This window comes from Pseudochaenichthys georgianus, chromosome 14, assembly GCF_902827115.2.
Source record: "Pseudochaenichthys georgianus chromosome 14, fPseGeo1.2, whole genome shotgun sequence".
Lineage (NCBI taxonomy): Eukaryota > Metazoa > Chordata > Actinopteri > Perciformes > Channichthyidae > Pseudochaenichthys > Pseudochaenichthys georgianus.
In genome coordinates, this window is record NC_047516.1 from 9,507,640 (window position 1) to 9,532,595 (window position 24,956).

At 41.5% G+C, this 24,956-nt stretch overlaps 1 protein-coding gene across 7 annotated transcripts in view; it reads left to right on the top strand.

Annotated features, from left to right (window-relative positions):
- The window catches only part of LOC117458269 (rap guanine nucleotide exchange factor 6-like), a 162,377-nt gene that overhangs the window by 51,895 nt on the left and 85,526 nt on the right, over positions 1–24,956 (top strand). For 4 of the 7 annotated variants that reach the window (XM_034098636.2, XM_034098639.2, XM_034098637.2 and 1 more), the window contains exons 5-6: positions 5,203–5,272; positions 16,383–16,526. In XM_034098636.2, coding sequence (XP_033954527.1) covers positions 5,203–5,272; positions 16,383–16,526 — 214 coding nt within the window. Of the gene's footprint in view, positions 1–5,202; positions 5,273–15,720; positions 16,527–24,956 lie in introns of those variants that run through there. The other 3 variants (XM_034098634.2, XM_071205561.1, XM_071205560.1) reach the window with 1 other exon arrangement.

Genomic DNA, 24,956 nt, shown 5'->3' on the forward strand with positions numbered 1-24,956 from the left:
ACACACACACACACACACACACACACACACACACACACACACACACACACACACACACACACACACACACACACACACACACACACACACACACACACACACACACACACACAGAGTGGCTCTCTGACAGGGACCATGCGTCTCGCCTCAGTAGAGTGTGGAGGGATCTGTCAGAGTCGGGCTGAGGGCTCTGAGAGAGAATCTGAGCCCAGCAGAATGTGTTTCCTCCCTGGGAACTCTAAAATCCACGCCGGGGTGTTCATGTTCTGGTGGTTCTGCTACATATTCATTCACTTACTACTCTTTTTGCTGCAGAACCAGTTGTGAATATTTCAAGGAACACGATACCTGTTTCTCAAAGAACACTACATTCCTGGGGTGTGAAACTATGTGGGGACTTTTAATTGGTTGACCTGGTGAAGTTGCACCTGTGATGGCACACATCTTTCACTGAAGTGTCATTGACAGGTGACAGTAACTACTCTAGCTAGAGGAAATGCTTTCTGCACCTGACATCAATACAGATAGGTGAGCAAAACAAGAATTTCAGGAGAACAGAACCCATTGAATAATAATAAAAATTAATAATTCCTTACATTTATTATAGCGCTTTTTCAATGACTCAAAGCGCTTTACATATACCCACATTACACATATATGATACATGCAATGGTCAGAAACTGTGGACAATACCCACAGGAGCAAGTTCAGGTGAAGGGTCTTGCCCAAGGACACACCGGCTTTACAGACGCAGCAGCGGCGGGTTTCACCCCTTGATCTGATGATCATTGCACAGCGCACTGCGCCACACCGTCCATCTTTACGCCTCAAGGTCATCGAGGCGCTTTTACAAGTATACATTGGTATCATACATGTACATACATACATGTGTCTTGCCCAAGGACACAACGGCCTGACGCAGTGGCGGCAGGAGTGGGTTTCGAACTGGAGTTCCCCAGCACTCCCCCTTGATCTGATGATCGGATGCACAGACCACTGCGCCACCCGTCTCGCTATAAGACTTGAATACTGTTCCTAGTACTAGACTTCTGGGACTAGGATGGGTTAAATGCAGAGGCCACATTCCACTGTGTGTGCTCTGCATGTGTGACCATTAAAGAGGGTTTCATCCCTCCCATTCTATTCAATATACACGAGCTGCCTGTAGTATAAATATTGCCTGAATGTACTAATGAAGTTCTATTAGATAATGAAATCCAATACACAAGAACATGTTTTTACTGTCCCTGGATTCACCTGGCCAGTGCACTTAATGAAAAGAGGGGTGCTGTATATTTTGAACACTGAGTGAAACATTTAGTTTAAAAACCCCTGATATAATCATGTTGCGTAATAGCAGAACGACTGTATCAGAAAGGATGTTTGCTCCAATGTGAACCTTTTTCAAAATCTTTTTCTGGGAATATTGCATCTAACAATAACATAATAATAAATAGTAATTTCCCTCACAATTGGTTACTAGTTCCCCGACATTGAGAAGGGTTCTCATTAAGAATTTGGTTATAGTTTTCTCTAATTGGATATCACTTCTTAGAGCAGCAAACCAGAACAGGAAAAAACAACAAATATATAGATTCAGCTAAAAGTATACATTAATTGGCAGGTTTAAATGAATACGTAATATTGTTTAAAGACTGTGGATAACATAGAATGAATCAGTGTGACGCACCAAAGCTTTGATTTGAGAACCACTTCCCTTCACTTTTTCTCTCTGAACAATTACTGCTTATCCAATGTGTAATTACCACATTTGTATCATTGTTTCCATCATCATTACATTAAATTAAATGTCACTTGTTAGATGCTTTTATCCAAAGCGACTTACATACTCAATACTGTGGGCAATCCCCACAGGAGCAATTTGGGGTGAAGTGTCTCAGGGACACAACAACATGCTGACTGCAGAGGGGTTTGAACCTGTGACCCCCTGATCCCAACACCAACGCACAACCCACTGCACCACACGCCTCCCATCATCAGATCACATTATGAAGACAGGCTTTAATCTTAGCATTACATCAAGTGGCTGAGTTTGTGAAAGCAGTGCCTGTGCCGGTGTGAAACTAAGATTAAGGATATGATGAGATGAAAGTTTGCTTCTTTTTGATGGGGCCCAGAGAGAGGAAGGGCCATCAGTAAGAAGAGAAAGAAAGGATGAAAGGGAATGGGGATGAGGAGACAGGGGAAGAAAACAGGAAAGCAGGAAATAAGAGGCAACAAGGGAGTGAAGTGAACAGCAAAGGCAAAGGAAGCACAACAGGAAGGAGAATATGAATAAATGAAAGTCAATGGAGGGGGAAAGGGTCAAAGGAAAAAGAGTACAAAATGGAACGGTAGGGGTCCACCAAAAGAGTTGAAAGGGGAGGACATGTTTAGAAATGGCATCATATGGAAAAAGAAGCAGAAAAGAAGCGTTCAGAGAAAGTATTGGTTGAGAGGCAAGTGGATGTGAAAAGCAAAGGGAAAATACAGGAAGGAGGAGAGAAATGACTGGAAAGTAAAAAGGGAGTGAGTGATAGACGGTGTGAGAACGTAACCAGAGAGGAGACGTGAGAGTGAAAGTTGTCCGTCTCCCAGCGCAGCACACTTCCATCATTAAAACCAGCCGCTCCTCCAGTTCCTAAACAATGCTGAGTCGCCACTTTGAGCATGCCAAAGGGAGCGAGACATGTTCAGAGGCCGGTCTGCTCTCAGGGATCACCGCACACAGGGATCGAGCTTCTGCCTCACACACTTAGACAGAACAAGGGAAACACAGAGACATGCGTGATTATAGTAAACACAGACAGGAGGCCATTTTCAAAGGTGTGGAAAGAAACGTCTCAAATTCAAACGCTTTCTTCTTTTCTTCCTACATACGGAGTATACTAGAGTAGTGTTTTTGGGTTACATCACAGGGCTGAACAAATGTCAGCCCTGGAGCAGTAGCAATAAGTCATGTAAGTTGATTGATAAGTTGATTCTCAGAGCGCAAAGATATATCTCAAAGATTGATTTATCTTTGACGTCAGCAAAACATTCTCATGTTCTGGCTTTTTCAATGTCATCATTTCAGCTTCTCTTTGTCTTATAAGATAGTAAACAAGATGTCTTTAGCTTTCAGGCTGACAAACCAGACAATGTGAAGATGTCATCATGAGCTTTATGAAATTGTGAATGGCATTCTTTATTTAAATCAACTATTGTACTGGTGTGTGAATGAATAGTTATCCTTTATCAAATGTCCTGATGATGAATAGAGTCATTAGTTGCAGCCTGACCGACTTTAGGTTTTATTTCTGTCTGTGTTTTGGACACAACCTATAAATGGCTTCTGATATTTAGAAAATATGTCACAGACTGTTATAGATTGGTACAAATCTAAGGTGTCATGTGACAAATCGTACAACGTTGTCTCTAAAGAAAGTCGGAAAAACGGTTGTGAATTCACTTAAACTGCTTTTAAAAATGCCTTAAAACACTGGAAGCAATGCTGAAAGTATGTCTCCAAAATAGCTTAAAATATATTTTATCCGACCGTTTTATAGAAGATTACAACCCTTCTTAATTTTAGAAAGTTGGGGCTTTAAGTCGATTAGTAGAGTGATGTTTGTTGTTGTTGATTAGTAGTTATCCATTAGCAAATGTACTGATAATGAATAGTCATTATTTCCAGCCCAACCAACATTAGGGTTTTCTTTCTGTTGTGCCTGTGTTTTGGACCCAAGCTATTGGCTTCTGGTTTTAAAATATGATTATAAATCTCCATGTGACGACTACACAGCAGACCGTCCCACATGTTCTCACCGCGGCATCAGCTGCTCTCCTCCTGCTCTCCTCCTGCTCACCACAGGACAAGCGACGACAGGGCATAAACCTGTGAGCTGCACACACACACACAGACTCACATTGTGCAACAGCTAATGACTGGTGGTAGCAACGCTTGTAACTTCACTCAGGCATGCAAGCTGACATTTTTGTGTTCAGTTTCATTTGGCTAATAAATACCAAGCTGCTAACAGAAGGGCGTTGGAACTTATATACATGTATACGCTTTCAGCATGTACTCTAAGGGTTATATTTGTAGTGATGATCAAAGTTGGTTAAGCAGGGTCTTTAAAGACTTGCAGCTTGTGTACAGTTATGTTGAGGTGTTAGCCATGAAAGCTTATCTATCTACACTCTGTTCTTTAGTGGTTAGGCCTACACCACAAACTGTTAGTTCAACTGAACTGCTCTAATACCTACAGAGCATGTCATGTTGGCACCAAATCCAAGGTGTCTGGTGACAAATCATACATGTCTGTCTCTTTTATGCGAAGATAAACGTTTGTGGAATCACTTTAACCACTTTCAAATTGTCTTAAAAACTAGAGACAATGCCTTTCTGAAAGTATATCTCCAAAACAGCTTACAATGTTTAATCTCCAAGATTACAGCCCTTCTCAATGTGAGAAAGTTAGGGCTTTCCTCCTTTAGTCGACAAGTAGAATAATTTGTCATTTTGGTCTTTAACGGCCATTTTGAAATACTTTCATGCTGAATTAACGTATGAGCATATATCAGTTAAACACAATAACTAAAGTAGTGCTGTCACCTAATACTGTAGGTAGAAACTATGTTTGCAGATCAACAAAATAAAATAAATATTAGCTGACTTTTCTCTTCGAGGGCAGTGATAGAGAAATTATCTCTTTTGATTGATTATGTGCTTGCTAAATGTGTGTATGACTTATTGCTTTTGATTAACACCCATTGACCCAACATATATGAAGTTCTATCATTTTTGGCTTTTTTTGTATGCGCCAATAATCATTAAGCCAATATAACATATGATGCTTTTGGTGAGACCTTGGTGAAAGTGGCAAAATCATAACAACCAGGGTATGTTTATCAAATACTGCTGTTTTAATGTAGTGCCAATCCTTTATTTAGCTATTCATTTGTTTCATGTTAAGATGACGCTACTATGAGCACATACTTCATTTTGATGAACCCATGGTATCCTTTTTAATTTAATAATAGAACAATTCCATTTTGATAAGGGTAATCAGTTGCTGTACAATGCTTGGGTTCATCTATGGGTGGGCAGTTGAGATTGACTGCACCTGTTGCCCCTGTCAGAGTGTGTTTTGTGTGTTCTGTGCCTTGGGTTTGTTTCTGTTTTAACGTTTTCTTTGTGTGTGTGTTCTCTCTCTGCAGTTTTGGCAAGCAGCTGGGGGGCAGACGAGGCTGTGAATGCATCACTTTGGAGCCGTCAGAAATGATTGTGGTGAGTGGAGAAACGCCGCCTCTCTCTCTCTCTTAGGCCCTTTGTCTCTGTCTCTCCCCCAAGCACCTCCCTCTCTATCCTCCCTCATCTCCCATCTCTTTGATATTATTCCCGTTTTTCCATCTTTATTTGATGTCTGTATCACCTTTTCTCTCCTGTACTGTCCCCTCTTTTCTCCCTCTCTTTCATCTCCTCTCCATCTCCCCCACCTCTGTTCTTCCCCTCTGTGACACCCCCTTTCTGTATGCACAGTAGATCTCGTCTACATATTCAAATGAGCTTCATTGGTTGATATCTTCCAAAAACATATGCCTTTAGAAAAACAAATGATGTATTATGGAGAATTGTTCAAGCCAATCTAAATAATTACATCTAATGAAATGTATAACAAATGTGTACACAGGCCCAACAATGAATACAGTCAATTACGTGTTCGAAATTACACATAAACAACAACAAAACAAGATTCTTCTTCTTCAATTTATTTTCATTTCATTTCAAACCTTTATTTATACAGATAAATCCCATTGAGATCATTGATCTCTTTTTCAAGGGAGACCTGCTCAAGTAGTTCCACATGAAACATAAAAGCATAAACAGAACAACAAAAGGACATCATACAGCATCATTTACATAATTATCCACATAAACAGCTACCAATAGCTTCCGATTGAGTAGCATCCAACCGAGCTTTAAAAACATTTAGTGGCACCAGATTGTTCAGTTTCCATTTAATTTGCAGACTATTCCAAGACAGAGGAGCTGCGCATCTAAAAGCTGTCTTCCCTAAGACAGTCCTAGCAGTTGGTACATTTAATAAAACCACTGCATTCGATCTCAGGCAGTAGCCACTTACAATTCTCCGTGAGATCAGGGAGCAGATATAAGATGGAAGTTTCCCTAGCATGGCTTTGTATATAAAAATGTACCAGTGACTGAGCCTCCGTACAGTTAGTGAAAGCAAACCAGCCCTTGCATACAGGGTACAGTGATGGGTTAATGCTTTACAGTTTGTCACAAATCTCAGTGCGCTGTGATACGCAGCATCTAACTTGACCAGGCAATGTGCAGGTGCATTCATATAGACCAGATCCCCATAGTCCAGCACAGGTAAAAAGGTCACAGTGACTAGCCTTTTCCTGGCCTCAAGCGAGAAACAGGACTTGTTCCTGTAGAAGAACCCTAGCCTAACCCTCAGTTTTTTTAGCAGGTTATTGACATGAAGTTTAAAAGAGAGACAATCATCAAGCCAGATACCAAGGTATTTGTAACAGGTAACCACTTCAAGTTTTATTCCTTGCGTAGTTACAATATCTAAAACAGGCTCTGGTGTCTTTTTAGCTTTAGAAAAGAGCATTACCTTGGTTTTATCCACATTTAAAAGAAGCTTTAGTTCAGAGAGCTGAGTCTGAATAATGTTAAAAACAGCCTGTAATTTAACACCAGCCTCCTTAATGGTGGGACCGGCACAATACATCACAGTATCATCCGCATAAAAATGTAAAGTTAGCTTCATCCACATTTTCACCTAAACTGTTGATGTAGATGGAGAATAAAAGTGGACCTAAAACAGAACCTTGAGGAACACCATTAGCAATGTTCAACCACTCAGAAGACAGCCCATCAAAATGAACACATTGGGACCTTTCAGAGAGGTAGTTCACAAACCACCCCACTGCATGGCTGGACATGCCTATACTGGCTAGCCTCTGCTTTAAAATGTGATGATCGACGGTGTCAAACGCTTTTGAAAGGTCAATAAATATAGCTGCACAACTCATTCACCACTTTCATTGTGGCAGTGATGGTGCTGTGTTTCTTTCTGAATCCTGACTGATGTTTAGACAGGATGTCATTTGTACATAAAAACACCTTTACCTGTTCACTCACTAGGCGTTCAAGAACCTTAGCCAGAACTGACAACTTAGAGATTGGCCTATAGTTATTTAATAAGGTGGCCTCCCCTCCTTTTAGCAAAGGCAGGACATACGCTGACTTCCACAATTTTGGAATTGTGTTAGTGCTGAGGGAGAGGTTAAAAAGAGTAGTGAGACGTGGAGCAATAAAATCTGCAGCTATCTTTAAAAAGAAAGGTTCTACGTTGTCCGGGACAGCTGGTTTCCTAGGATCTAACTTGGTTAAAGCTTCATGAACAACATCAACAGTAAAAGGGGTAAAACTGAAAGGGTTTTCCAGACCACGTTGTTCAGAGTCACAGACTGTGGTGTTTACAGAAGCAGAGTTAGTCACAGAATCAAATAGAGAACCACAGGACACAAAATGCTCATTAAAGCAATTTAGCATAGTAGCCCTGTCCGATATAGTGCCAGATGCTGTGGTGAGGCACAATGTAAGTTCATTTGAAAAAAATGGGGATGTAATGCAAATGTTTATGAATTTGACTAATCATGCATTCACTGCTACCTATCAAATAATGGGTAAAAACCACCAGCTGTTACAGAGAGTGATGCATTATGGGTTTGTTGTAGCCTTGATGTTCCTAGGCCTGCAAGTCTCCTTTAGAAAATGGAATCTCAGTTTATCCAACAACATCAGATATTCTTATACTTTTCCTAATCTAATGGTAGCTTTTACATTTAACATTTGTTTTAACAGCAATAGTAGGAAAGTTATGTTTCACACGTTCCTGTTACAGTGTTGTTTTTAAGTAGATATTTACCAACACAAATTGCACATTTTTATAAGAATTCTTTTTTAAAAAGCACCCTTCAATTTCCGAGAATATCTAAAAGTACTCTTCCCGCTTGCAATATTTGCATATGCAAATGTAGTGTTTCTATCTGCCTCCACAAGGCTGCAGTGCTAACAAAGTCCCTGTCTCTTCCTAAATGTCCTCCCTGTTCCTGTCGTGTCTACCCTCTCCTGAGTCTCTGTGTCTCAGGGACTCCAGGGATCAGACGGTACACGTTTTTTATAAAAAGCAGCAGGCAGCACCATTTCCATGGATGTTATAACATAGAGAACAGATTTTACCTTGTGGCTTCCTGAATGATACCTGTCCATTTGACCTTTAAGAGCGGGTTCAAATGAGTCTAAGACTGTACAGAAAACCTCCTACACGTTTTTACACAGATATTTTAGAGATGCCATCTTCGGAGCTTTCTTTTGCTATGACTGCACAGACTTACTGACTGTCATTATTGTAGCCAGGGGAACAATGATGAAACCTTATCATTCTTAGACAGGCGCTCTGTCACTTTAAACTAAGGCAATAATGTGCAATGTTTTCATTTAAAATGAATGTCAGGCTTACCTCTTCCTGTCACTTCTTGTTACAACATAATAATGATTTTCCCTCTTTCCCTCTGAGAGTTTCCATATGAAGTGCTTCAGGCAGTCTTTTACTCAGAAAATATCCCTTTTTTACACGTAGACATTTTTTCTGTAAAGAAGAAACATGAGGATCTTGTGTAGGACATTTTGTACCAATGTGGGTATTGTAGGCTTAGTTCATACAGTTATGTTGAATCTAGACAATTAAACAATTGCTCCTTTTTAAAACATCAAAAAGTATGACATTTTGGGGAATTCTCTTTTACACCAAAGATTAAAAGCAAGATGTTGTTATGTCACAGTGGTTGTCGTGTTATCTTTAAAATTAGTTTTTTGTACAGACTCAATAAACCCGATCAATAGAAATGATTTTGCTCTAGATTAGCTGTTTTAGAGGCTTCTTTAAACGGAGCAGGCTAGCTGTTTCCCCCCATTTACAGTCTTTGCCCCAAGCTAAGTTAGCTAGCATTAGATTTATATTTTTATATATAGACATTTGGGTGATTTAGAACTTCTCATGCAACAAGAAAGTGATTCCCTAAATGTCAAACCTGTTCCTTTTTCTTGTTTTTTGATGATTATGATTGCAATACACTCATCATATTTTTGTATTGTGTGTCCAGCTTTTTGCAATATAATTCATTATCAAGCAAAGTAACGACACTCACATATGTTTAAAGAAAGACAGAAAGAAAGGGGGGCAGGAAGTCAATGTAGCAGTTGCATAAAAGGGCATTTATATCTTAGAAGGAAAGAAAAGGAACTCTGGGAAAGTAAATAAGTAACACTCTCCCCTCATCAGTCAATGGCACTTTCTGTCTGATCAGACAGTTCCAGGAAACAAGGAGCTAATTTAACCAAACTCAGGAATGCCCCTTCACTCCTTGCATAACTAGTAACTACAACATCTAAAGGACAGTTCATAAATTAGAATTGATAACCAAGCAGTAACAAAGCCCAAACTAGTACAGTCATTGCATCTTCGTTTGCTGTTGCTTGACTGGAGATGTTGGAAAGGAGACGTGCAAAAGTAGTAAGGGACTTATTGAAAGTCTATATTTGCTCAAACATCAATAAACATGACGGTCCATAAATGTCATTGCTTGCTTACTGAGTGAATTAATTCCATATTAAGGTTTTAGGAGCCTCGAGGCTTGTGTTTGACCAGTCAGGACTGCAGAATCCACCCAGTAGTTTCAGGGACATCAGAACATACATGTCTTGTAAAATGCTGGCAGTGAAGAAGTGTTTTAATAGTGAGGGAGCTGCCCTTTCATCACGGCTCGTAATCCTTAACTTCCCATGTGGGTCCATTCAGAGGCTATTGCGACAGTAAAAGGGAGTGGTGGTGCTGACAATCTCAGGTATGATTTAGTGATACTGTGTGAATGTGAAGCTGGGGTTTGCAGCAACATTTAACAGTTATCCTGGGGAATAAAGGATACAATGATTTTTAATAAAAAAAGACACATTTGTTGCTGAGGGAATAGATTTGAATATGTTGTGCGTGCCTGGTGTGCCCAGAATCCAAACCATTCCTGTGTGTCGTCCTTGAAGAGAGATGTTGGTGGTGATTTGGAGGGGAGGAGTGAGTGCTTTAGTAGAAAAAGACAAAGTGGATCAGCTGATCAGAGCCTTATGGAGAACATGAGGTGTTTTCGGGGTCTTGGGGTGTTTCTCAATTTCAAGGAAGGCTGCTTTCACTATGAAGCCACTATTTCAAGCATACTACGTCATCGAGTGCCGCCGAAGGCCTGTTCCAATGTCCAGCATACTTGGAATTCTACCGAGGCCGGCGTACTTCGTAGCGAGACATTTCGAGGCGGCACATGTGTAGACTCCGTGGTCTTAAAATCCCCACAATGCTTTGCGCACGGACCCATTTCCAAATCTTAGGCGGAAATCGCGCTCCATTTAAGGCGGGGCCTCGCATATGACGCACACCTGTTAGCCTGTTCCACAATTCTTCATTTTCCGAGGCTAGGAAGGATTCTTGCCTCGCTTCTGAAGAAAGTGACTCGGAAGACATGTGCTACCAAGCAAGCGTCCTCGACATTGAGAAACACCCTTGGTCTTCACATACGGGCATGTCTGTTCCCAGGTGTTTGCATTTTTGTCTGAGAACCAGGAAATGAGATGATGTAAAGGGTTATTGTTGTTGTTGATATCCATCATATGCTTGTGTTGTACATTTGTAACAGTATGTGGTGTGGATCTGGAGTGTCAAGACTCAGTAAATAAATGGGTATACAACACTAAAGCTTCCAAATTATCGAACCAGAAAATATTTTTTCACAAAATTGCTTTAGTGTTGTGGTGCAATATAATACAAATACAAAGTGAAGTGAAGTGAAAATATGACAATCATTTAAAAAGCAGAGAAAGACATTTAAAAAAGTTCAATAAAGAATGTGCACAGTCTTAACAATGTGCAATGTTCAAATGGACAATGGAGATCCACAGACGTACCGCACTATTTGTCATCAGCTGTGGAGGGTAATGATAAATGCAATAGTAATACTGATAATAATACAAAATACAAGTCTTTAAAATTGGCTTTTGACTACCTCATCTACATTTAGACAGATGTGTGCTATACACAAAGCTGGGCACATTTTTGTTGCCAGTTTTCCAAGACAAATCTCTCATATAAGTATTTACAGTTTCTGGCATTAAAAGCAGGCTGGACTTCGTATGTCTCTATGTGTCCATGGTCATGTTTTTCTTTTTCAAAGCTAACAAATGATGTCACCTAGGATATTCATACACTATGTTCTGCTTGTGACTATATGAGGGGTTGATGCAAGTAGGACATTATTGGGTATCAATCCGCAACACAAAATACAATGAAATCCCATTCATGACAGATGTGAAAAGTAATTGCCAAACATAAATACAGTGAATGAAAGTTCTGGATTCTGCTGCCAGTTGAATCTTCCCAGAGAAAATCCTTCTGACGCACAGTAGCTGATGAGTTTAAGGTTGCAGGCAGCAGCGGCTTGTGTGGAATGAACAGGAGAAAATCTGGGTGGTCAGCCTAAATTGTAAAAGTTATACTGACAGAAAACAGAAGCACATATTCGATCAAATCAAAAAAGAACATACCATGGCACTGGATGAATGGCGGATGTTTTATTAGGACATAAGATGATAAAAGATATTGAGAAGACAGAAAACATGTACTTGCTTACACACACACATTTACACACACGCTCACACACTGTTTCAGATGAATGCATAAACACACACGAGCAGAGGGACTCGTCTAGTCACACCGCATTGCAGTCAATCAGCTAATTAGGGCCATGGGAATAGTATAGGCAGTGTAATCTGTGGCTATCGTCATGACTCTGGTCACAGGATGGACAGGGGTGACATTCACATACTGAGAGGGCGGGGTTGTTTGTTTGGAATGCAGGGGAATGAAAGCAAGTGGGAAGAAGAGAGTAAGAAATGAATGAATTGGGCAAAAATGAGTTGGCCAAAGAGGGTGATGCACAAAGGAACGCAAACCATCAGATAGATGAGAGGAATGTAAACTGACTGATGAGTAGATGGGAAGTTAGTCACACAAACACATTGAAATGGAAACAGGAAATATGGACACATTATGGCTGTGACAGTCAGTCAGAATCATAGAGGCAAGGCTCCTCAATGGCTGAAAGTACTCTGGTGGTCACGGGGTAAATGGGGTTTCTATTCAGTCAAGAAGCCAGAGAGGCACATATAGTACATAGTGAGAGAAACAAAATATGGCTATATTGACAGGATAGACATAGAAGTCTGGGAAATGTTTTACTTTGCCTTCCAGAATTTCCTGTCGATTAACTTCAGGCTGCCTGTTTCGTGAGGGTTCTTAAAAAGAGACATGTTTTGCCTTCAAAAGGGACACAACAATACCAAGACGTTTCTTTTACAACTTACTTGGTATTTTATAGCTGAACTACCCTTTATGCATCTGTTTGAGTCCATTCCAGCTAAACTACCCACAATGCAGTAATGATTCTGTTGACGCAGCAGACCTTCCTCACACATGCTTGTTTCTCTGTCTATATCAACCCATGGCAGCTATTGAGTCCCATTTCAACAGTGACAGAAAATCTTTCAGTCCATCCCCTGTCTCGTGTTTTACGTTTCAGCCGCTTTCTAATCAATGTGCAAGATTTTTTTCAATCAAACAGCTCTGTGAAGCTTGCCTTTGAGAGATAGAACGACACGTTTTTTTAGGTATCGTAGGTGTTATTATGTGTTTCATGTAGGACAACAGGAAGATAGAGAGCATACATTGTCAGCTTTTACCATCATCTCATCATATGCACACAGTAGTTACTTCTGCTCACAACTTTTCATGGATGATGAAACTTTATCAGTTGTGAGAACAATGCAGGATTGTGAAATAGATCCACTCAATTTATTTCTGATACTAATTATTCACAGGCAGAGTACATGAATAAATGCATGAACACTTGGAGTGCTAATTGTTGCAATTTAGCAACTAGCAAGTATAGCTCAAAGCACATTACGTGACACGGTTGCAAATGAAGAGTGTGGTAGTAAGAGGGAAGTAAAATGATAACGATAAGGAGCTGGAAAGTGAAGATAAGTAACAGACAGAGACAGAGGGTGTTTCTCCATCTCGAGTAAAGCTGCTCCAGAGCCACTATTTCAAGCATACTACGTCATCGAGTGCCGCCGAAGTACTGTTCCAATATCCAGCATACTTGGAATTCTACCGAGCCCGGCGTACTTCATTTGGAGAAATTTCAAGGCTGCACATGTGTAGACTCCGCGGTCTTAAAATCCCACAATGCTTAGCGCACGGACCAATTTCCCCAAATCTGTGGTGGAAAATGTAAGGCGGGGCCTCTCATATGACGCACACTTGCTCGCCTGTTCCACTCTTTGTTTTCCGAATGCCAGGAAGTATTCTGGCCTCGCCTCTGAAGCAAGACGCTCGGAAGACGATGTGCTACCAAGCAAGCGTACTCGACATTAGTGTTGTCACGATACCAACATTTTGGTTTCGATTCCGATACCAAGTCAATAATTGCGATTCCGAATATTTTTCGATACTTTTCTTAAAAACAGGGAAACAGTCTTAAATGTAATTATTGTGTTTTATTTCACACCAGAACCATAACCACATTGGTAAGTTAGCTAAAAAGATAGCCATATTAGACGGTTATCATTGCCATTAATTGCCTCGGCAAACTACGAAATTGTTCATTTGTCACAAAATAAATTACACTGGTTTGACTTAGATTTAATTATGTTATCTATCACATTCGCTAACCTGTCTGGATGGCGGTTGGTGAGGTGCTTAGCGAAGTTTGATGTGTTGGCTCCCTTGGTTTGCAGGGATCTAAAACATTTCTTACAGACAGGCCTCGTGGTGTCCGTAGGCTTGCCCTCACTGTCAGAGATATAGCTAAAATACTTCCAAATGTAGCTTCTGGCGTCTTTTTTGTCAACAAGTTGAGGCGCAGCGGCAGTTGCACTCCCACTTGCAGCCATGCTTCTCGCTTTCTCACATGCTCTGGCAGCTAGCGCGCGCTTGAGAGGGGCGGGACTGCAGGCACGGCTGCAGTGCAGGGAGTGGAAGCAGAGCGCTGAACACACACAGCTCTTATTAAAACGGCGCTTTCTCACCGGAGTACTTTTCCCCGTCATTCTTAAAGTACCGATACTAATGAAACGGAGGAATCGTAACGTTTTTAACGGGAGGGTATCGCAGTACCTTTCAAGTATCGGTACACCGTGCAACACTACTCGACATTGAGAAACACCCTGAAAGAGGGTACAAATATTCAAACACCACCACATGGACCCCATTTGTTTCTTTCTCTCTTGGCCTCTCATAGTGTCAGCATACTGCCAGAAAGCTTGACAAACTGAAAGGCTGGACAACAAACAGAAACATAGAGCACACTTGTTAAAAGGCGCTGAATTATCAAATCAATATTGTGGGCAGGCGTGGAATAACTCAACAGAAGGCCGCAAAGTGTTAAGCGAGAAGAGGTGACTTTAGGCTGACACGTGGGTAACTTTGTACATGATTTACACAGTGTGGTCTCGGATATAATAGCAACAGAATGCTGCATCTGTTAATGGACACAAGTACAACCAACAAAGAAAATATGTTGCAATAAATCAACAGATGCAATTAAAGTCATGCCACTTGAGGCTATGCTGGTTAGGGCTAACAACTTGACTTGCAAATGTGGAGTTCGAAAGAAGTGAGAGGGTTGCAGGCAACATTAAGTAAGTACGTGACACTTTATTTATATAGCACCCTTCTCAACACGGATGTACAAAGTGCTTTACAGTACAGGACACAATTCACAGTGCAACTATAACATGTAGAATAAAAGGCATAAAACAACAGCAGGTAATACATAGGATAAAACATACGATAAAACACCAATACAAGACAGCTACTAACTCACCTCCTCTTGAGTTAGTAGCACCACTTAGCCACTGCTAGCATAACACACCTGAATATGAGCTGCATTATGGGTAACGTAGGCACCAGGTTTTGACAAGGTAGAGGAATGTGAGACTAGGCGACATATATTTCAGCATCTGTTGAGATTCATTGTTGCAGTGTCAGTGACAAAAAAACACAGATGTCTTTTTAAAAGAAAATAACATTAAAGAAAAAGGCATAACTTGAAGCTTTAGAGTTTGGATATCAAGTTTTTTGCTCAATCAAGCACAAAACTGTTATTTAAACATTCAATTATAATGCAATGGAGAGAGTAAACAAATTCCTACCGCGACAACAGACCAGCACAAAGAGCCTATGGGGGAATGAATTGTATGGCCGGAATCTGTGTTATGTGCTGTTCTTTTTCTGCCTGGGAGGATATTTATGTATTACGGTTTCCTGAAGGAAACTGTGGGCTCAGTGTATCTCTGTGCGCGTGTCTCAGAGAGAGAGAGAGAGAGAGAGAGAGAGAGAGAGAGAGAGAGAGAGAGAGAGAGAGAGAGAGAGAGAGAGAGAGAGAGAGGAGAGAGAGAGAGAGAGAGAGGAGAGAGAGAGAGAGAGAGAGAGAGAGAGAGAGAGAGAGAGGAGAGAGAGAGATGAGAGAGAGTCTGTCAGTATGCAACGTGTTGAGCAGCTGAACTTCGTCTTGAACTCTCCGGCTCTCAGAAGAAGACAACTCTCGCTGAAGTTTATCCACTTGGTTTTTCCCTTTCTTTGTGGATGCTAGCCTCAAAGGATTTAGTGTCACAGGTCCCCCTCAGGATTTTAGACCTTTTTTAAAATGTATTTGGACGCAACCCTTCTATTCATCTTTTCGTAGTGTTCCCCTGCTGTTTTTAGTTTCTCCCCTCCCGTGGTATTTCCTGTTTTTATGTGTTATTCTGATACCGTGCTTGCGTCCGGATGAGTGTGCTCCGCTGGCACCGGCTCTCTGCGCTCTGGAAGAACTGGATGTTCAACCAGGAGCCAGCAGAAGAGCAGGGCCAGATCTCAGAAGTTTCAGGGAATGAAGCAGAGCCAGGGGCAAAGGAAGGGAACAACCACAAGGATCACAACTCTTTTCAAGACTTAACGGATTCTAAAACACAAAACTTGGATTATAACAAACAGAAATCAGAAATCGAGAACCAGACATTGGAATTAAAAAAGCAAAACTCCATTCCTAAGAACCCAAAGCCTGATCCATTTAAAAGAAGCATCTCTGAGCCGTGCTCTCAGGTCTCAAACTGTGAGGATCAGTCCTCCAGGTGTCTCCATGCTCGTGAAGGTTGTGGGTGCGAATCCCGTAGAAGCTACTGTTCTGAGGAGGCTGTTGACTGTGTATTGCAGGTGGATAACGGCAGTGAGGGGGACGACGGTTTTCTGCAAAGAGAAGGATCCCAACGGAGGTCCAGACGGCGCTTTAGGAGGGTGAACCCTAGGGGGGAACGAGAAGTCATCACAGACGGCCAAGAACCCTCCGGCTACAACACGGTAAGAGTGACGCCAAAACAAGTAGCACTGTACAATGAGGGTTTAATGCCAATGCTTGTTACTTTTACAGAGTTTATGTCACTTGACACAATAGCTTTTTCTGGGCATTCACAACTGGATATATTTGATCAATTTTATTAGTAGAATTTGATGATGTCCAAAAGTCCGTTTTTCAGATCCCTGCTGACATCTTTACTCATTAGTGCTTTCATTCTTAGCAGATGAAACAGGTTGGGAAGTGTCCTCCTGCTAGTGCTTACTACCAGAGCGTGGTCTACACATGCAAAGGTCTATGTTGTCTGATCAAGTTCTGCGTTTTCTGTTATAAAATTTAACATTTTGAAAATGCAAAATCAATTTTGGCATTTTTTGTATTTCCCAGTGGTACAAATTATTCTTAAGTGCTTCTCAAAGAGATTGTGTGTGTGTGTGTGTGTGTGTGTGTGTGTGTGTGTGTGTGTGTGTGTGTCCTTCTTTGTGTGTGTCTGTGTGTGGAGTTTCCCTCCATTTGATGCACTAGAAACCACGCTTTGCGACACACATTCACTAAGGCGCACACACACTTCAGTTTGCTTACACACACGCGTGCACCCACACACATATGAACACACACACACACTTTTCCCATCTCATAGATGCAAGTGTCCTTTGCCGACCCTACTCTATGTGGGTCTGTAGCTTCTCAGTCATTATTCCACTGTTTAAAATAACATGTTTTGCCTTCAGCATAGCCTAATCCTGCCCCATTTGTATGTAACTGCTCTGGTGTGCTTGCACTGCACAAAGAAGGAACAAAACAAGTGGGAGATTGTGAATGTCCTCAAAAAAAGAAAGGATAATTATATTAGTCCTTCATTTAATTTAAGCAAGATTTGAGGGCAGGATGAACTAAATACATATTTGGCAGTAGGAGAACATCCCTTAGAAGAGATCACAGTTCCATGGCATGTACTGTACGCTGGTCATTGTTAAGTGACTGAATGGAGCCCTTGACAGGCCCACTTTACTTTTATTGAGTAAGAATAAAGACTAGAATAATAGGATTTGCTAGTCTTACCACATTGTACTTTCACTACACACAGACAGTTTGCATACTTCTCAGTATGACTGTTTTTTTTCTCTTCCTTTTTCACATTTCTGCTGATGTGTTCAGGATTATGTCAACAACCAGGTAGGACAAATTACAAAAAGAACCATCCTTGCGCTGTTTTCCAACCTTTCAGTGTTTTTTTGTATCTGTTGACATGTGTGGCGTAGGTGTGTGTGTTTGTGTGGGGTCAATGATTGTGTGAGTAACTGGTACACCTGTTGTTTAGACAGAGGCAGTGCTGGGAAAAGTGGGTATATTTGGGCCTGCCACACACAGTGCACACACTGCTGTCTACCGGCACTGTGGGTGGCAAATAGGAAGGGGGCTAACTGTGGAATAAACAGATGCATGCTGGAAACAACAACGGACTGGGTAACAAATGGAGGAAAAGGCCCTTAAAACCTGTTAAGCCCCAAAGCCCCCGCGACACGACACTGTGTCTCAGGGCATCTTAATATTTAAGAACCTATTAAAGAGCCTGTGACACCATCCCAACAACTGTTGTGCAATGAAATATTGGGCTACTAGTAATCTCGAACCATCAGTTTAAAAAAGAAAAAGCGATACCGTTTCGTTAAATATCAATAATTTCGAACATCGCGGGGAAATTCCTTCACTCATTTTGAAGTTTTGGGGGAAGCCGGAAGTGACGTCAATGCGGGAACGCTTCGAGAGCCAAACACGGACAAAGTGTGTTGTGTCATGCGTAGAAATGGTGAATTACTGAGTTTAGGCACGTTAATAACGTTTTAATGAAGTTGACTACAGTATATTCATATTTGTCAGTGCTTTCATGTCAATTCGGCGACATAAACATAAATGATCGTGGTGAAGATGATGATTACATTAGGATTAAAAATCGGGAGTGAGAGCTGCTGAATTTCCTCCCGTCGGATGTGATATAAAAACAAATCGATTATTTTTGTGGTTATAAACTCAAGTGGATGAAACTACATTTATTAGTGCTTTCATGTCAATTCGGCGAACATATGATACATTAAATGATGAGTGAGGATGATGATTAAAAATCGTTTGTTTGAGCCGGTCTGCATTTACTGATGAGAAAACACACCGATGCTTTTTGTAGTTGTAGTACACCAACAACATGCATTAAACGTGTGTTTTTTTTACCACAATGTTGGGGAAATTAATGGATAAAATGCACGGATTATTATTATTATTCCCACTCCGATCGGGACACTAGGTCCACCGTTTCCCCGCAGCGAGGCTCCCCCCGTTGACAGTTTACGTGGGCTGGGTGCAGTGGCGGACTGGCCAGATTCGGGACGAATCCCGATGGGCCGGTACCGAAGTGGGCCGGTCGGATAAGTAACTAGCACATCCCCCATAGGCGGCGCGTGAGGCTCAGGTTTGAGAAGGCTACATAACTTATTTTACCTGACGCTGCCCGCCTCCGGCGTCTATAGAAAAGAGATCAACTCAGTGTGCGGAGTTTAAATCTCTCAAGTCATATTACAGGATAAAGGAAATATAGTTTAAACTGCCGTATGCAGAGAAGACGCCGACGTGTCGCACTTATCATTCATATTACATCATCAATCAGATCATCGATCATATAATATCATAATATATCATATATTTCCTTATCTGAGTCAGCTTCTCCAGCCTCATCTGGCCGTGCAACACTTACAGTGTCACAGACTGTATGCAGAAGTATTATTTAACACATTATGTTGACGAAACACTCGAGACAAATGTAATTAAAGTCAGATCCACTCGTGTCTTAGACGTGAACGCGCTCTCAGCTGGAGAGAGAAACCCTGGCTTGATTTACCGAGTTGATAACCAGCGTCGTAGGACCGCTTAGCGAGATCTCGTTTGTTAGTTTGTTTGTTACTCAAACATATCCAGAGTCTGTTGAACTGGCTTCGTAGTACAGGGCACAGGTGGCGAGCAGCGCTAATGTCAAAGACACAGACATTATACATTATATTTGTATTTTACATCCCCCGCTCCCCCCGTTGACAATTTACTAGCGGTACCGAAGTGGGCCGGTCGAGAGTCCCGGGATGATTTTTAGTCCCATTCCACCACTGGCTACATGACCATATGATCGCCCATATTGACGCACCTCATTCCTAAACTTCTAACAGATACAACATAAACCGATCCTTCAGCCTCATATGAGCTCTCAGACACGTTCAACATTAACCTGTCATCGCTGTCTGAGCTTGCTGCTGTGTGCACCATCGTGCGTTTACATCTGACTGTATATATATAAAGGTTTACATGCAGATGCTGGGATCCTGGACGGTGCAGCTGGAGCGCTGTGCCCGCAATGACGTCACCCATCATTTGGCGGGACTTGAAGAATCCGCGAGAAGATCCAGAAAATTGTCAACATTGAAGGCAGATTAATGGTTATCAAAGTACAAATATCCAAAATTAGTTCAGTAACGGTTTTCAAGGGGACAATATGTACTCAAATTGATGGGTTTGGATGATGGGGGAAAACCGTGTCACAGGCTCTTTAATGTGTTATACCAGATTAACGGGAAGAATCTCAGCTAACTGACGATACAAACCATTTTTACCAAAACAAAACACAAGTCTCATAAGAAGCTGAACAAAAATATAAATGCAACACTTTTGTTTTTGCTCCCATTTTTCATTAGATGAACTCAAAGATCTAAAACATTTTCTATATACACAAAATAACCATTTCTCTCAAATATTGTTCACAAATCTGAAAAAATCTGTGATAGTGAGCACTTCTCCTTTGTCGAGATAATCCATCCCACCTCACAGGTGTGGCATATCAAGATGCTGATTAGACAGCAGGATTATTGCACAGGTGTGCCTTAGGCTGGCCACAATAAAAGGCCACTCTGAAACGTGCAGTTTTGCTTTATTGGGGGGTCTGGGGGGGTCCGAAAACCAGTCAGTATGTGGTGTGACCACCATTTGCCTCACGCATAGAGTTGATCAGGTTGTTGATTGTGGCCTGTGGAATGTTGGTCCACTCCTCTTCAATGGCTGTGCGAAGTTGCTGGATATTGGATCCATAACATACGCCTGCCCATACCATAACAGCACCACCACCATGGGCCACTCGATTCACAACATTGACATCAGAAAACCGCTCACCCACACAACGCCACACACGCTGTCTGCCATCTGCCCTGAACAGTGAAACCCGGGATTCATCCGTGAAGAGAACACCTCTCCAACGTGCCAGACGCCATCGAATGTGAGCATTTGCCCACTCAAGTCGGTTACGACGACGAACCGGAGTCAGGTTGACTCTCCAAAGGCGTTTCAGAGAATTTGGCAGTACATCCAACCGGCCTCACAACCGCAGACCACGTGTAACCACACCAGCCCAGGACCTCCGCATCCAGCATGTTCACCTCCAAGATCGTCTGAGACCAGCCACTCGGACAGCTGCTGCAACAATCTGTTTGCATAACCAAAGAATTTCTGCACAAACTGTCAGAAACCGTCTCGGGGAAGCTCATCTGCATGCTCGTCGTCCTCATCGGGGTCTCGACCTGACTCCGGTTCGTCGTCGTAACCGACTTGAGTGGGCAAATGCTCACATTCGATGGCGTCTGGCACGTTGGAGAGGTGATCTCTTCACGGATGAATCCCGGTTTTCACTGTTCAGGGCAGATGGCAGACAGCGTGTGTGGCGTTGTGTGGGTGAGCGGTTTTCTGATGTCAATGTTGTGAATCGAGTGGCCCATGGTGGTGGTGGGGTTATGGTATGGGCAGGCGTATGTTATGGATGACGAACACAGGTGCATTTTATTGATGGCATTGTGAATGCACAGAGATACCGTGACGAGATCCTGAGGCCCATTGTTGTGCCATTCATCCACGACCATCACCTCATGTTGCAGCATGATAATGCACGGCCCCATGTTGCAAGGATTTGTACACAATTCCTGGACGCTGAAAACATCCCAGTTCTTGCATGGCCAGCATACTCACCGGACATGTCACCCATTGAGCATGTTTGGGATGCTCTGGATCGGTGTATACGACAGCGTGTTCCAGTTCCTGCCAATATCCAGCAACTTCGCACAGCCATTGAAGAAGAGTGGACCCACATTCCACAGGCCACAATCAACAACCTGATCAACTCTATGCGTGAGGCAAATGGTGGTCACACCAGATACTGACTGGTTTTCGGACCCCCCCAGACCCCCCAATAAAGCAAAACTGCACGTTTCAGAGTGGCCTTTTATTGTGGCCAGCCTAAGGCACACCTGTGCAATAATCATGCTGTCTAATCAGCATCTTGATATGCCACACCTGTGAGGTGGGATGAATTATCTCGGCAAAGGAGAAGTGCTCACTATCACAGATTTTTTCAGATTTGTGAACAATATTTGAGATAAATGGTTATTTTGTGTATATAGAAAATGTTTTAGATCTTTGAGTTCATCTCATGAAAAATGGGAGCAAAAACAAAAGTGTTGGATTTATATTTTTGTTCAGTGTAAATGACCCCTGAGTGAAAAATGCTAACGCACTTTGGCACAGAACTCAAGATAAAAGATTATTACTTATCGTAGCTGCACATACAAGATATCCGATTAAAGCTGAGGTTCCACAGATTATTTAGGTATAGTATCATCACTGAGTGATCCGAACTCGCGACAGGGGAAGCAAACACAGACATCACAACACGTACCTTTACGGAGCTTTTACAGGAGATCGTCTCACCGTAGCTGTCAATCTGATCAAAAGACTGGTTCAATGGCATTAAAACGAGAAAAAACGCGGCTGAATCGGTTAATCCATAGGTTGATAATGTTTCTGTGGATTCTAAAACATTTTTTATAATCTATAATTCCATTTTTATGTAAAAATCGGAGAGTAAAAGTTAGCTGCTAATGGTAGCCACCAGAGTTATCGCAGCTTCTGGTTTTGGCTATGCGTCAGTCACACACACACACATTACCAAATAAGGAGTATGTGGGAGTTCTCCTAGATTCCATTGGCTCTGACGGTTAGCAAAATCGAGCAAGGGGGGCCAGAGATATGGAAAATCCACCCAAATTACCCCAGAAGTGTTTTTTTTTGCTAAATCTCTCTTAAAAAGGTCAAATTCCACTTGTTTTGCATCAGTCTTCATACAGGGTACTTATTATATGTTGTAGTTTGGATTCCGAAAGCTTTTAGTCTACCATCCCATCATTCAAGGGTGGTTTTCACTAAGTACTTTTTTTTTTTTGGACGGACACTATAATTAAAAATGTTTTACTGTGTTCAATCTGAATTTACTTTAAAATAAAAACATCTATATTGATTCTGACACTTCTACATCCAACTCACAGATGTAACCTTGCTTTGGGAAAAAAGATTATTAATTTAACCCTTTTAGAAGGGAAGATATGGTCATTTGTTCTGGGAATGTCATTTTCGAGCCTGAGACCTGAAAAACAGGCTCAGGGCTTAACAGGTTAAGTTTGACATTTAAACCTGACAGGACAGTGACAGGTTTGGTCTCCATGTTTAGGCTTATGTCAGATTGCCTCAGAACATTAGTGGCTAATCACTTTGATTGAGAAAATAGTTGCTAAGTGCCAGAGCTTTCTTTGCACATATATACAGAGAAGAGAATACAATAAGGATTTTACAAATTGTTATCCCCAAAGACTGAAATAGCCTTGTAGTAAAATATGTGACTTTCAAAATAGTACCCACAACTTTCATGCCTTGAATATATGTTGTGATTATTGTTATCATGTTAAGTTATATCTCATTAAAATCATCGATGATAATTTTTTCTTTTGGAGGCTTTCCACTTTCAAGTTCATGTGATGTGTCTGCTGCTGTGGTGATGAAGATATACTTGTTGCTTATGTGCTTTAAGAAGTGATGTTTGATTGATATTGATTGATTGATTGATCATGTGCTCACTTAAAGACATTCCTTCTAGTTTATAAACCAACAGGTTAGAAAACTGGTTACGGAGGCAAAATAACATAAAACAAGCCTGACACAAAAGACACTGAGTGGTATCATAAGGTTTGGCCCATGTGTGATGAAATAATGGTAATGATTGGGAGTTACACTGGCTACACATGTGTATCTTTCACACACACACTCATTGAGAATTGTTTTTCTTGCAGTAGATCAGAGGATGTTGTTTAGAGGCCTTATTGAACCATAATAACATCAGTAATCCATTACCACCAGTGTGCAGCAGTGTCTGGAGTCCCTCTCTCTCTTAATGGCTCCGTCTGCAGTGAATGAAAGTTCCTGCAGCTATGAATTAAAGAGTCCTACAAATGGTGCAGGGGTTAGGGAGAAAATGCAGCATGTCATGTATCTTGCGCAGCATCTATCTACAAATTACACAAATGAGTCGGTCCATTTTTATTCTTTTTTTTAATAGTCAAAATAGAAAAAACTGCCGATTAGATTATATATTTTTTTATTACTCCGGCAACTCGGGTTGCAATTGATTCTCATTGATCCAGAAACCTGACTCCTCTTACAGCAAGGCAGGAGACAAAAGATCATGTGCATTCTCTCACTGCCATGACAGACCGTTGGGACTCACTCGTGACTCAGACTGATACCACACATGCACACGCACACACACACACACACACACACACACACACACACACACACACACACACACACACACACACACACACACACACACACACACACACACACACACACACACACACACACACACACACACACACACACGTACACACACACACACACACACACACACACACACACACACACACACACACACACACACACACACACGCACATATGCGCAGAAGCAGACACATGCACACATAGAAAGTCACTTAATTAAGTCATCCGATGCCTTGCTGGGTTTCTGTCTCTCTCATTGGTCAAACCCAGAGAGATGGATGAACCCATCACCTCATTTACCTCCAAGGGGGAACCGGCTCGAAGGGATTTTACACCAGACCACCCCTCTCAAACCAAGGGTCATTAATTTAACATGATGCAGGGTCAGACATCTGCACAGGATAGTTCAGTTTGCGCAACCCTTTAATAAATTCAGCAAAAGGCTGTCTTAGTGATCCAACTTACATCTTACATTATTTTGACCAAGTACGTCCATAGCAATATTGTGAAGATGTTGAAGATTGACAATGAATGCTTTATTACATTTGTACACATCTATAATTGTTAAGTAGTCACCAGCAATGTGGATGAAATGATCAAGTGGGTGAACATCCAATAATAGTCAAGCTTCAAGTCTGGTTAATTTAGAAAATGATATCACTTCTCTGTAATATAGCCTTATACAACTAGGTTAAGACAAAACTAATAATATTACAATATCACAAATATAAGATGATATCTAGTGC